The sequence below is a fragment of the Spermophilus citellus genome (genome assembly GCF_964194105.1).
Source record: "Spermophilus citellus genome assembly, chromosome: 9".
In the NCBI taxonomy this organism is placed as follows: domain Eukaryota; kingdom Metazoa; phylum Chordata; class Mammalia; order Rodentia; family Sciuridae; genus Spermophilus; species Spermophilus citellus.
Window position 1 is genome coordinate 91,842,919 of NC_138191.1, and position 13,872 is coordinate 91,856,790.

At 41.9% G+C, this 13,872-nt stretch overlaps 1 protein-coding gene across 7 annotated transcripts in view; it reads right to left on the reverse strand.

Moving 5' to 3' along the window:
- FGGY (FGGY carbohydrate kinase domain containing) overlaps window positions 1–13,872 on the reverse strand; it is a 413,229-nt gene that overhangs the window by 76,652 nt on the left and 322,705 nt on the right. For all 7 annotated transcript variants that reach the window (XM_081308911.1, XM_081308913.1, XM_081308910.1 and 4 more), the window contains 2 exons: window positions 12,109–12,229; window positions 6,157–6,251 (listed from right to left, as the gene is read on the reverse strand). In XM_081308911.1, coding sequence (XP_081165037.1) covers window positions 6,157–6,251; window positions 12,109–12,229 — 216 coding nt within the window. The remainder of the gene's footprint in view (window positions 1–6,156; window positions 6,252–12,108; window positions 12,230–13,872) is intronic.

The window sequence follows — 13,872 nt, forward strand, 5'->3', positions numbered from 1 at the left end:
GGCTACTAAAAAAAGTTGATATCAGGACCATATGTGAAATGAATAGGATTATAAGAGGCCTGGGGATGAAATCTAAATGGAATTAAAATTTACAGCAAGAGTCTCCTTGTACACAAGAAATATGAACCTCGAATTTTCATCTACTATTGGCAGGAGGACAAACTGTTACTATGTATAAAAATCCTAAAATTTTGGTAAACTTTTTGACTAAACAATTATACACCTCCATAAATTATACTTTATGGAAATAATTTAGACTGTGTGCAAAAATTTAGCTATAGAGATTTAAGCTGCAGCATTCTTTAAAATAATGAAGACAACTTAACTATTTAAGACTTGGGGACACTTGAAATAAAGCATGTTATGTTTTATGGGGTAGAAAGTTACATAGCCTACAAAAATTATAAATAAAGAGGTTTATTATGTTTTGGGGTGGGGAAAAAGCTATAAAATAGTACACATTGTATGAACATATTTTTGCAATTTAAAAAATATAAAATGATTATGTATAAAAAGACAAAAAGAATAGAAACCAGAATATTAGTTTATATTATTAAAATAACCCAAAATAGGTAATTTTAGGATAATAAAATCATTGTTTTCATATTTTTCCTTCATAGTAACTGAATTTTATTATTTTTGCCAATTAACATAAATTATTAGTTGTATTTCAAAAGAAGAAGAAAAAAGAAATAAGCAAACTTCAATTAAATGCACCAAGAATGGGGGTGGTTTCATACATATATAATGAATGTTAGGACCAACATCACATTCAACAAATACCTAGTATACTTCCGTCTGTCCAAACCTCCAGAAATTGAAGTCATGATAATCAGCTTTACATTGCAAACTACAAAACTGATATTTAAAGTGATCAAAAATCAAATTGAACTAAAAAGTCATAGTAAGTTGACTTTCACAAAATAAAATGGGAGATATTATATGCAAAATCACAGGCTCTGAAGCTCTTAGGTGATGAATGTGTCAGGCTCCAAGTGAAGTAAATTTCAGGAGACAGGACAGGAGAGGCTTCAAGGGAGCACTGAGGATGTTTGCAAGGACTGGCCTCAAGGGCAGACCACTGCGGTCAGTGTGGATAGTTTATCTTGTGGGCACACATTACAGAAAGGGTGAGTAATCACGGCTCTCCACTGGCCACTTACAAGAATTGGTCTGGGAGACACAGGAGTCTGTCTGGAACGTGACAGGGAAAGTTGATGGTGGGAGCGAATGGAGTCAGTGGTTTATGGGGTGGCAGCTTACAGCAGGTGGGAGAAAGCAAGCATTTTGAATAATTGAGCTTTCCTTCTTTCTTTCTTTCTTTCTTTCTTTCTTTCTTTCTTTCTTTCTTTCTTTCTTTCTTTCTTTCTTTCTTAAAGAGAGAGAAAGAGAGAGAATCTTTTTTTGTAGATGGACACAACACAATGCCTTTATTTTTATATGGTGCTGAGAATCGAATCCAGTCTCGTCCATGCTAGGCGAGCACTCTACTGCTGAGCCACAATCCCAGCCCTGAGCTTATTTCTTTATACCCTACTCCCCTTACAATGATTGCTGAGCTCCTTCAGTCTCTTGTCATTGTCTCCTTGTGTTGATTTTTACTGCTTGGGATGATTCCTCCACTGCTTTTCTTTGGAGGAGTGGAGGTGGGAGAGGAAGATGGTGGTTCAAGATAAATAGTAGTGTTGGAGTTAAGGGTTGTTTTGTATAAATAATCTTGGAAAAAATCTGCCTCTTAAGAAATTACAGAATCCTAATGACATCTGCAGGGGGCACGAAGACAGCAGAACTGTGGAAAACCATTTCACATTTCTGCCTCTTTGCCATTTGATTGGGTTTTCTCTCATGACTTTTGGAAACCAACTTTTTAATTTTTTCTTTCATTTATTAGAAAATCATTCTATTTTCTCTGCTTAGAAAATGTAAGCATTTTTATAAACTTATATTTTTTCCAATTTACTGGTTTCCAGGACTTGGGATTCTACAGAAGTGCTATGGCTTTCCAGAATAGTGTCTAGTGGTTGAATGGAGAATTTCACTTTTTATCTAGATGGGCTGACATTGGCAATCTAAACCAATCATATCCAGAATTGTGTTTTCCAGAATAGTCAAAATCAGAGATATTATTTTTTAGTGCACTGACACAGGAATGGGGGTGTGATCATATGGAAAGATCACAGAGGTCAAGACTATATGGATTCACAGTCCCATGAATAAAAGGAGGGGAAAAGACTCTCATCCATGTTACCTCTGCCCCCAACTCCTACTAAACAGCTGAACTCTCACCATGGGAACAGCCTAGCTGTGACCTGATTCCATAGTAGGAAGCTGACTCTGACATGTCCTTATACTCTTTGGAGGCAGTTTTGACAGCTACTTACAGGACAACTTGCTTCCCGCAGGACATGTCTCTAGGATATGGCTAGTCCTTCTAATCCTTAGTGCAGATGGATGGCTATGTCAGTGCCCTCCATGAGGCTCTTATTTGAAAAGGGCATCGTAAGAAGATATTAGATGTCTAAAAGGAAAGGAGGGAAGTAAAGGGCAGGGGGGAGAGAGGAAGACCCAGAAAATGAAAATATTAGTGGAAAAAAGAACAAGAGGTGAAAGCTAGTAATCGTCAACATGTTTCCAAGTTGGTAAGAGCAGTGGATCTTATACTTGACCAATCTTTCCCACTAATACCTCACCCACAAAATTCCATCCACTGTCCCAAACCCTCCACCTCAGGATTTCCTTGGACTTGACATATATACAAGTTTGCAGTAGCTTTAATAAAATCTACCACAATGGTTCCATTCTGATACACTGGTGTCACAAAAGGTAGACACAGGGCTCTGCCCCTGGCTGAAGTCTTCCATTCATGGGCCTAATAAATTGGGAAAACCTGCTTCCCCTTTTGTAGGTCTGCAGTCAGTGTCCTCTGAACTCTTCTAGCCTTCCCTTCATCTAATGGATATGACTGGTTTACATTGCCAATGTCAGCCCATCTAGATAAAAAGTGAAATCCTCCATTCAACCACTAGATATGTGACCTCAGACAAGACAATAGTTGAGTTCTGCTGTAATAGTTGAGTTCCTGAAAGGAATTATTTGGTTTCTCTGAAGTCAGGAATGGCAGGTCCTCTGAAGACCTGGCTAGGATCTTTGAAGTTCAAAGAAAAGACTGTTGAAGATCTGGTTGAATCCTGGGGAAGAAGCAATTCTGTTTTACCTCACCATGCCAGAATCTTGAGCTGGTTCCCCAGGCCTGAGCTCACAGGTTGGCTTCTCTTTGAGAAGGGTGAATGAAGCCAAATACATACACTTACTTCTCTAAACCAGTTCTAAACATAATCATTCTAATGATGTTGATTACACCTGGGGGGACAGTGGAACTTTCGAGCCTCCTCAGCTTAACAGTCCTAGTGGTGGTAACTTTTCTTATTTAGATATTTAAAAGCAAACAAACAAAACAAGTACCTGGAGAGGACAGGTGATACTGTCTGAGGATGTATAAGAAAGCACTGAGTCAAGACTGTAGGGATTGAGGCAGGTAAATGATGACAGATACAACTTGGGCCTTTCTCATTCAGGGGCTCCCTCTGCTGAGTTACAGGATAACCTGAAAACAATCAGAACAGGCACCTACTTCCTTGGCTTGAGTAGGAGACATGAGCTTGTCTTTAAGATGCTTTGAACCCTGCAGCTGCTACTCAAGTCACCAGTCCAAATATACCGTATCTTAGATTCTGTTCCAAAGATTAACAGCAAATCTCTTGTAGCAAAGATGCCAATGCAGAACTGAGCTCAGTTTCTAATTAAAGGAGGATATCATGGAACTCTTGGAGCTGGAAGCCCTGGTTCTGTCTGTAGCCCTAGCATGTGTGAGGCACGGGGTTCAATCCTCATCAGCACCATGTAAAAATAAATAAATAAATAAAGGTATTATGTCCATCTACAACTAAATTTTTTTTTTAAAGCCAAGAAAATATTTTAAAGAAAGAAGGAAAAAAATCAAACAGTTTAGAAAAAGAATGAGGATTAACATAGGGTATAGATCCACAGAGACTTCCATTTCAATGATGCTTCCACCCTTACTAACTGTGTGGCCTTGAGTAAATACTTAAAATGTCCTTGCACCTTAGTTTTCTTATCTATAATACAAGGATAGAATGATCTGTCCCAGGCATGGAGATTGTCAAGAGGTGTCTTAGTCTGCTCAGACTGACCTGACAAAATATCAAGAATTGTTGTTTAAATGACAGAAATTTATTTTCTTACAGTTTCAGAGGTTCAAAGTCTGAAATCAGGGTGCCAACATTATTGGGCTCTGGTGAGGGTGCTCTTTTGGTTTACACAGTCAAATTCTGAGGGAATAAGAGAAACTTTCTGATATCTTTTTGCATAAGGCCACTAACCCTTGGAATCAGGGCTCTGCCCTCATGATCTCATTTAATTATCTTTCAAAATCTCCTCTCTAAATACCATCACTTTGGGGGTTATGAAGTGCCTTAATAAACATAACTATTATTTTGATTTAACTATTATAATTTATCCCAAGAAGAACAAGACCTCTAGTTGTGAGACAGTTTCTAAAGTTCATACATTATAATAATAACAATCTACAATCCATTAATATTTCAACAGTAAATAAAATTTCCATGTGATGTTTTTTGAGAGAGAATCAGTGAAACCAGAAAACATTGGAAATTCAATTGTACCCATTTTCTTTAATGGCTTTGGTTAAAGTCTATTAGGTATTCTTAAATGTAGTCTATTCCTTAGAGAAATTTTGGAGTCATCAATTCCAGAGGTTAGAACAGTGTGTAGAATACCACCTTTCCCAAAATGTACTACAAAAAGAATGGATTGTAGAAAGAGGCTTTTGTATCTAACAGTCTGCCCTTAAGTTTTGTAAGCTTCCTGGATCTGTTGATCAGTCTTTATGGCCCACAAAGGACATTACAGGTGTCAGGAGGTTATAGTCAGGCACAGAAGAGGGTCACAGTAAATGAAATTCTAATTACTGGGCTACTAGTGGAAAACCTGGCTTTGGGCCTTAACCCTGAGACTGTGGGGAAGTCATTAAGTTCTCATATTAACTGCTAAACAAATATCTCTTGAACTCTCCACTGAGACCTGGGAGCCAGACTTCTCCATTCCAGCCTTTCCTGGCTGCTTCATGTGAAGCTAAGCCATTTCTTTATACCTTTGGCTCCTCAAGTATAAAATGTGGATAATAGAGCTACTTGGGGACTAATGGGAGCATGTGACCCATAGAACGAACTCACAACAAGCTACTGTCATGAAGTCTAAAGTATATAAAGAAGCGCAGGTGTGTGCTGCAAAGTGGTTTGGTCACAAGAGCTAGGACACTATACAACTAGGATTGGAGCCCAGGTCCAACCCCAGAGCCTTTGCTCTTAGCCTCTCCAGTATCCTCATTTTTCACCCATTTTCTACTATTTTAGTTAGACTTGGACTCTATCCACAAAGCCCCATACGTGCAATGTCTTATGCAATTTGGTGGCAGAAAAAGCTTTGTGTCTTCTGAGAAATTAGTATGCTTCCTCCTTCTGAAAATAAGAATTACGCAACTAATCATGCGTTCTTTTTTTTTTTTTTTTGTCTTGGCTGCCAGGAAGCTCAAAGCCAAATTATGTACTCAATCACAGCCACCAAATTGTTTCTTTCTTCCTATATTTTTGTTCCTTATTTCCCTTTTTAATTCTTTTCTAACATTTTTTTCCCTGTGTTTCTTATTGACAGAGGCCTCGTATCTATTTGGAAAGTGACAAGATTGAAATAAACAAAAACAAAATTTGAAGTATGCACAAAAAACCATTTGAGTCTTACTTGTTTCCATTGTGCAAAGAAAAATTATCAAGGGGGAAATTTAAAAACATAATTTAAGAGCCATTTTAAAGGAGAAAAAAGAAAACCAACAGAAAAACAGAACCAACAGAAAAACAGAACCAACACCAACAGAAGCCAAGTCAAATGAAAACTGCAATAAATATGTCTGAAGCTGGAAGCATTTGTGATTTCCCTGGCTGCAACCTATCATTTCTTAATTATATCCTGTGTGTGTTTTGCAAGATGAGAGCTGCTGTCAAGAGGAAGATCAGCCTCAGACAGAGGAGGAATCAAGGCCCGCCCCCAGGTCTCACATACCTGCACAGAAGTGAAATCCCCGGAGGCACAGGCACCCAGAATAGCAGCTCCCACAAGAACAGACTCCACCTCTTGCGACAGGACCACAGACATGCCTGTGCGGAACAAGACCACACCTTGGTTAGGGAGCAGGGTGGGGGCAGTGTGGAGAGCCAGCAAGCAACCCCAGGAGCAGCCCTCCCAGGACCCCCAGCCCCTGTTCCCCAGAATTACCCAGTTCTAAGGGGTTTCACTGGCTGTGCCTGCTGGTACAATAGCTCAGAGCCTCGAGAGCCCACACCATACGTATCAGCTCTGGAGACCTCAGAGCCCAGGTATTCCAGCTGCTACCTGACATTTGGTTCAAGTTCAGCTCAACAAATGTATGTTACTGCTTTGTTGGGCCCAGGGAAGCCTGAGATGAATCAGACAGTGTCTGTTGTTCAGATCAGAGGGGAGATGGATGAGAAAGAGAAGCAGGTCATGCGGGGGGCTGGTTCTCTGACTGAGATGTACTAAGAGAAGGAAAGTAGCAAGAGAGGGTGGGATTCTGCTCTCCAGTGGCTTCTTCCCTTTCTCAGTGCACTGACATTGTCTGAAAAAGCCTTCCCTCCAGGGTCTAGGTTTACTTTGTCACTTTGATCTTCTCCTTTCCTCCCAGCCATATGACTCTGGCCTCCTGGCTGTTTCTTGAATATGCTGCTAGGTCCTTCCAGATGCCCACCTGGTAACCACCTTCTCCCCTTCTTCATGTAAACATAACCTTCCCACTGAGCCTGGGGCATGGGATTCAAAAATGACAATGTACCCTCACTTCACCTCCTCCCTCTTTCCTCCTCACTTTCCAGCCTATATTGTATTATGTTGTCTAGTGTCTTGTTCCTCATGCCAGAATTCGGGCTTTCTGCTGGCAGGGGCTTTGTCTGGTCTACAGCTGTATTCCTGGTGTTTAGGCAGTACCTCCTACATGGAGAGTGATTAAATTACGAGAGTAAGACTTTCTGGGGTAGTGGTGATCATTGTGGACATGGGGCTTACACAGGCATTTGAAGGGTGAGTAAGGGCCCATCAGGCAGGAAGAAGCCTCCACATATCAACTCCCAGAGGGTTCACGACTAATACAAATAATTCAGGATTCTAAATTGTCAGCTTCTTTACTGACTTCACTGTGTGACCCTAAGCAAGTTGTCTAACTTCTTTCTACCTCAGTTTCCAAAGTAGGTTTCAGATTCTACCCATATCATAGGACTTAAAAATAAGGCATTAAAACAGTACCTACCATATATATAGTTGCTTATTGGGAGATGGCAGCAAATGCCACAGAGGTAAGTTCTGGAGTGAAATCTTCCTCTACTCAGCACGTGAGAGCTATTTTTCTAAAGACCGTCTCTTATCAAGGAAGACCTCTCTGCTATACACTCCTCCTTGTCACATCATTCCTAATTCACTGCCTTTCTTCAGGGCTGGGTCAGCTGCCCAGCCACCACATAAAGGGACCAGGGAGCAGAATTCCCATAAGACCTGGAAATACCAGTCCCCCTGCTGTAAGCTCAGGTGAGTGGGCTCTGGGAAAAACTCAGACCTGGGTTTGTTTCCTAATTCCACTGAGTCCTTCTGCAAGCTCCTTAAACTCTGCAGTCTTGGTTTCCCCATGTGAAATGGGGATAAGACTTAGCACACAGGTGCACTCTGAGGGTAAACAACAGGGCATACACATGGGGCTCAACAAATTCCTGGCCCATGGTAAACTCTGCAGAAATAGTGGCTGGCACTGTCAGAATTAGGTGGATGGGGAGCAAAGACTCTACCTGTACTTCACCTGGACTGCAAAGTGCAATAGTGGGAAGGGCAGAGCAGGTTGCTGTCAGCCATCTAGAAGGAAAGGATGAAAACCAGGCCACAATGAAGGGTGATCATGGCCCAGTTAGGAGAGGGCACTGTAGACCTTTGCAGAATCCCAGGAATGATGGGGGTGTAATGTGAGCCTGCTACTCAGACTTTTCCCTTGATCTGGGACTTTTTAGAAGCTTGCACCAACAAACACCATTTGTCTCCCAGTCCCTCTTTTCCCTGCCAAAATTTCCCTATGTCTGGGTAGGGAGAAACTACTCCCAAATCCCTCCCCTTGGAAACCAGAGACCAGAGTGAATCTAATGAATCCCCTATTAGCTCTCAGGTTGCAGCCCAAAATGCTCCAGAGCCAGATTGCCAGGGTTTGAACTTTGGCTTCTTCACCAACTTAGTTGTGCGATCCTGACTTCTCTTTGTGTGTGTGTGTGTATGTGTTTTTTTGTTTGTTTGTTTGTTTTTTCAAAATGGGATTCAAATTCCAGCTTAGGGTTGCTGTGAGAATTAAAAGAGCTGGTGAAAGTAAGGCACCTACTGCTTGACTTGGAGAAAGCACTAAATTAACATTAGCTGTGACAATTCTTGAAGTTTCCCTATCTGTGATGTTTCTCCTCATCCTTTTACCCTGGGTAAAATAACCCATTGCTTCCAACTGTCTCTCAGACCAACCCTACCTCCTCCACATATCTCCCCACTTGCTTTGAGCCCTGAAAGATGGGCCTTGTCCTCTGGCAACATCCTTGACTAGACTTCTGCTGGGCCACTTCTTCATATGACCCTCAGTTTCTAGATACCACTAGCTCCCTGGAACTCTCTAACCCTGTAAGCTTAGGAGTAGAAACACTGCTGGCTGCCCCAGGGGACTTCTTGATGGTGTAGGTCTCCCTAACCTCTGCTCACACCTCTGTAAATTGATCCCTTATTCAGCTTTTCTCCAGTTAACCCAACTTGAGTGTGCATCTGTTCTCTGCCTGGACCTGAATGACCCTGACAACTCTGTCCTCTGGGTTCCCACTCTACTCTTTTGCACATTGGTCACAGGACCATGATGAGCACATTTTCTGTTTTATAACAAATCCCTCCGTGGGGCATCATTCTCTTTTTGCATCCCCATGTGAAGCACAGCACTTGATAGGCTGGTATGCTCAGAGAATGCATTGCAGTGAATAAATGAATGAACAAAGGATTAAAATAATGAGTAAGACAGGAAGAGGAAAACCCCCATGGATATTGTCAGTACTAAAAACAAAATTTAGAAGAAGGAACATTTAGTCCCAAGTCACTGAGGAAAACCTACAATTACTTAGTACACACCAAGTATTTCCTGAAACCACAGTTAACTAAGTGACCGGAGCACCAAGAGATTATTTCCAGTGTTGGCATTTCCCAAGCCGGCAAAGCCCCATAGAGCATGCTGTTCCTAACACAGGAAAGATTTTGCTAAAAAAATATATTAAATTGCTTTTTCTCTACCATCCCTTCTTCCTCTTGGTGTGGGGCTGTCTGGAGGGGAGAAGTGATGTCATAGATACAGATTCTACTGGGAATGAGGCACAGGGTTCATTGTTAACCAACTCCCAAGCATTGACATATCTATCCCTCAGCATGATCTACATGAGAGAGATGATAACGTTTCTGTCTTCCACAAGAGGGAACTGAGGCTCACAGAGGTAAAATAACTGGTCCTGAGTCACAGTCTTGGCTTGTTGTTCTTTCCACCACTCTGTACCATCTCCAAAGAATCTTGCAAATTCTACCATGTTTTTTCATATGTATTTCTGAGCATCATGTACCATGTCCTCTCTAAATCTTTCTTGGTAGGAAAATTAGAGCAATCACAATGTTTAAAAGCACCAAATGCACTACCTATCCACAGGCTGCTATGTATGGCCACTGTGTTCTCAGGGCCTTTTTCAGGGACAAATGCAAATGTGTTCCTTTTTTTAAGTGCTGGGTGAAGGAGAGGAAGAGGGGGGCCTTGCCTGGAATGTGAACTATTTTATCTGATGCATTAATGAGTTTAGCAGAACCCAAAGCATTTAAAGGCAGATGTACTTTGCCATCACTTGTCAGTCACAGGCTTCCAAAAGCAGAGGAATTCCAGGCCAAAGAAAAGGTCCCTTTGTCTATAACTGTAACTGGTGCATAGTTAGAAACAAAGGGTCCAGTTTCAATCTGAATCCAAACAACGATTAACAGCCTTTTCATTCAGCAGTCTGGAGAAGAGCAGTTTCCAAAGCCGAACTTTCAGTGAAATGGCTGCAGGCCTTGCTTCTGAGTCAGCTCAGGGTATCAGGCTTAGAAGGTGACCCGTTTTCACAAAGGCTGGAACTAGTGTCGAGACAGTGTCCTGGTCACTCTGGATTGCCTGCTTTCAAGGGCCCTGATTTCCTCATTCCATTGAGCAATATGTTAACTCAAACCTGACTTCTATCTTCCTTCCTACATCCAGGTGGATGTGTTTTTGGCTATTTGAAGCTGGAAATTAGAAGATCACAAACCAAGTTTTAAGTCTGAACCTTCACTGAACCAATCAGCTGATTTTTAGAAAATTAGGTAATGTGGGCCCCTTTTCTGGTCTTTCCTCTTTGTGCTTCAGTCTTCCAACCACTCTCTATGGTCCATTTCCACAGGTTTTGAACAGCTTTGTAAAGGGATCATCATCAAATGGTTACACCGGAAAAGTCAAGAAACCTGGGTCAGCAGCAGAGGGATAGTGGGTACAGACATAACTAAATTACACTCCTCCTGACCCATCCCTTACTGGCTGTTTGACTTTGGAAAAGTCAACTTAATTCAAATCTACCATCTTCAATGGTTTGTGTGTAATGTCTATTTTCTAATTTCCATGTTATGGGAGGATCAAATGTTTATAGGGTGATTCACACTGGCACATAGTAGGAACTTGTTAAATGGAAGTAAATTCTACACTTCCCAACCTGATAGGTCTACTCTTAGACTATACATTTTTATCAAATGTTTTCTAATTTGTGCCTCAGTCTACTTATCTCAAAGATGGGGATAATTAGCCTGTTGAGCTTCCTCTTAGAGTGTATAGAGATCAACAGTGTCTATCACATTACATAAAGCTCTTTTCTGCAGAAATCTGCATGGCCTGGAGGAGAAACAGAATATGAGGAGGTGAGAGATTTGAGTGAGCTCAGAGATTTGACTTGCTCAGCTGTCAGAGAAAAGGAGCCCAGGCAACAGGGGCCAGAGAGGATCATGATGAAGGCCATGGTAGAGTGGGATGATATCAGGCTGGATATAAGGCTGGGTACAACCCTCCCCTATTTCCCTCCCCTCTCCATGTTTTAGTGCCTGGCCCTCCCAGGGATGCTTCAGGAGACACTAGGGGAGAATGAGCAAGAGAGGTATAGGTACTGGGTCCAGAGAAATGGGAGTGCAGGCCTGTCTCTATGCCATCAGCAAATCTCCTGTCAGTAGGGCCCTTTCCCTGGGTCCCAGGGGCACTTACTAAGAAATTGCTCTGCCACTGTCTTCCCTTGTCACAAAGGGCTCAGCCCATTACTCTGGATTCCCTCCATCTGTGTTATGATTCTGGATTCTGATGAGCTGAGAAGGAATCTAAGGATGGTGGGCTCCTTGGGTTCAAATTCCCAGTTTGTGGCCAGGTCCCAGTTCCCACAGCATCTTTCTAATCACTTCTTCTAGATCACATTGGCCTGCACTGTCATAGGTTCAAAACTGGGCAAAGTTCCCACTGGGTTTTCAAAATATCTTATGATTTACTCACTAAGAAGTTCTTCAACATTTTGTTTAATGAGTCTATTTGTTCTTTGTCTTCCTCAATAGATCCTGAGCTCTGTAAGAGCAAGAATTATGTCTTTCTTCATATTTGTATCTTCAATATTGCCTACAAAGCCCAAATCATAAGAGGTATTCAAAATTGTGGAGTAAATGCTGGAATCAAAATCTAGCTCTTACTGACCTCTCTCATCTCATTCAATAGTCAATTTCCTTATGATGAACATAAATCTTCAGAGTCATCTTAATAACTTGACCCATCACCCATATCCTCCTGTTCTCAACCTGCCCAGCACTTGGTGATGTCCAATGGCTGCCAAGCCTAAAATGACTTTCTCTCTTCCTCCCCAGACTTACCAGTAATGTCTGCATGCATCTGCACAAAAAGAGGATTCTTGCTCAGGCCCCCACACAAGAAAAGAGTACTGATGGAGTGCCCTGCTGCCTCCATGGCCTCTATAATGAAGCGGGTCCCAAACTTAAAGGGAAAAGCAAAAGAAACCATTAGTATGGTAGCAAAAGTAAATGATAAGGAACATTTGCTAAGTGTTTGCCCCATTCTTGACCCTGCACCAATAGCTTTGTACACACCGTCTCAGAAAGCTCAGACTCAGAGAGCCTGTGTTGCCTATGGGACACAGTTAATTGCTCACAGAGGGGAATTCCAACCTGGGCCTGCCTGACTCCAAAACCTTCTCAATTACTATAGCATTTACTTTTATCAGTAGTTACATGACACTAACAAAAACAGTTGACATTGTTAGCACAGTTAATATTAATGCAGCTCACTCAAACATTTGATGAGCATCTACTGTGGCCTGGGACTCTATGCCATACTGGAATGGAGTGATTTCAACGTTGCTCCAAAATGAACAGAGCTGGTGGCACCCAGATCAATCCTCTTTAACTAAAGGGGAACTAAAGAGTTTTTTTTTTTTTTCCCTAAAAAAATGTGCCTAGGGAGTCCAGTAGTAGGGCCAAGAAAAGAGGGCTCTAATTTCATCAAGAATGTAAAACTTACATTGACAAAGGCTGAAACCTTTGTTATCACCTGAAACCAGGTAATAGTTTTCTAATAATGAGGCTTCTGGAACCAGGATCCATTTCCAGTCAGTCTTCTGTGGCAAACACACACTCCGGCTGGCTCAGGGTTTCACTGCCTTTTCACTTCGTTTCTTATATCTCAGACCTTCTGTCCCACTATCTTCCTGATGTGAATTACCTTTATTCCTGTCTTGTACAGTTTATTAAATTTGGTAAAAACCAATACAGTTTGAGAGGAGGACTACACTTCTACTATACAACTTAGGAATATGGGAGTGAATTTTAATGTACAATTCTTTATTTTTGGCTAGGTTATTCAAATAGTTGAGGATGATAATTCATTTGAAAATTCAAAAAAACTAGAAGTTCAAAATTCATAAGGTATTTTGAATAAGGATTAAAAACAAGAAGATGAACTGGAATGTGACCCTAAGGAAGCAGCCACATGGTGATATTTGAGGGTGACTCAGGAGAGAAATGTAAAAGAGGATTTTTTGTTGGCTAGAGAGTCCTTGAAATGTTTCAAGTCTGAGCAATCCAGGGAGATGGTAAATCCTAGGTGTGACCATGGGAGTGAATTGCTGAGGAGGAGGGAGGAACAGGTCAGGGAGATAGGAAGATGGAGGATCCAAAGGCCCAAGTGCAAGGTTCCAGATGGGGGGCCACCAAGAAGGCCAATCTGGCTGGAGAGAAGATAGAAGCCACTGTCATGGCTTTTGGTAAGAGTGTGAGTGTCACTGAGCAGTTGGTACCCAATACATAGAGAAGAGGAAGTTTAGCTTAAGGGTAAGAAGATCAGAAGAAGGCCCAGATTTGGGCAGTCAGCACGCTGTAGCCTGACCTCAGAGCCCAGGGGTGGGTGTAGGGCAAGTGCAGCTGCCTCCTTTGACCAGGCTGCTTGAATGCTGACTCCCCTGGGCAGGGGTGCCTCTAAGGGGGAGAGAGGTCAGTGGGTGATCTGGGGTCACTGGATTTGAAACCTCAGTTGATTTGAAGTAAATCATGAGGGACAGGGCTGTCATGAGCAAAGGGCACAGCAGTTCCTGCCCAGAGGTCTTCAGGGTTTGCTGAAGGTAC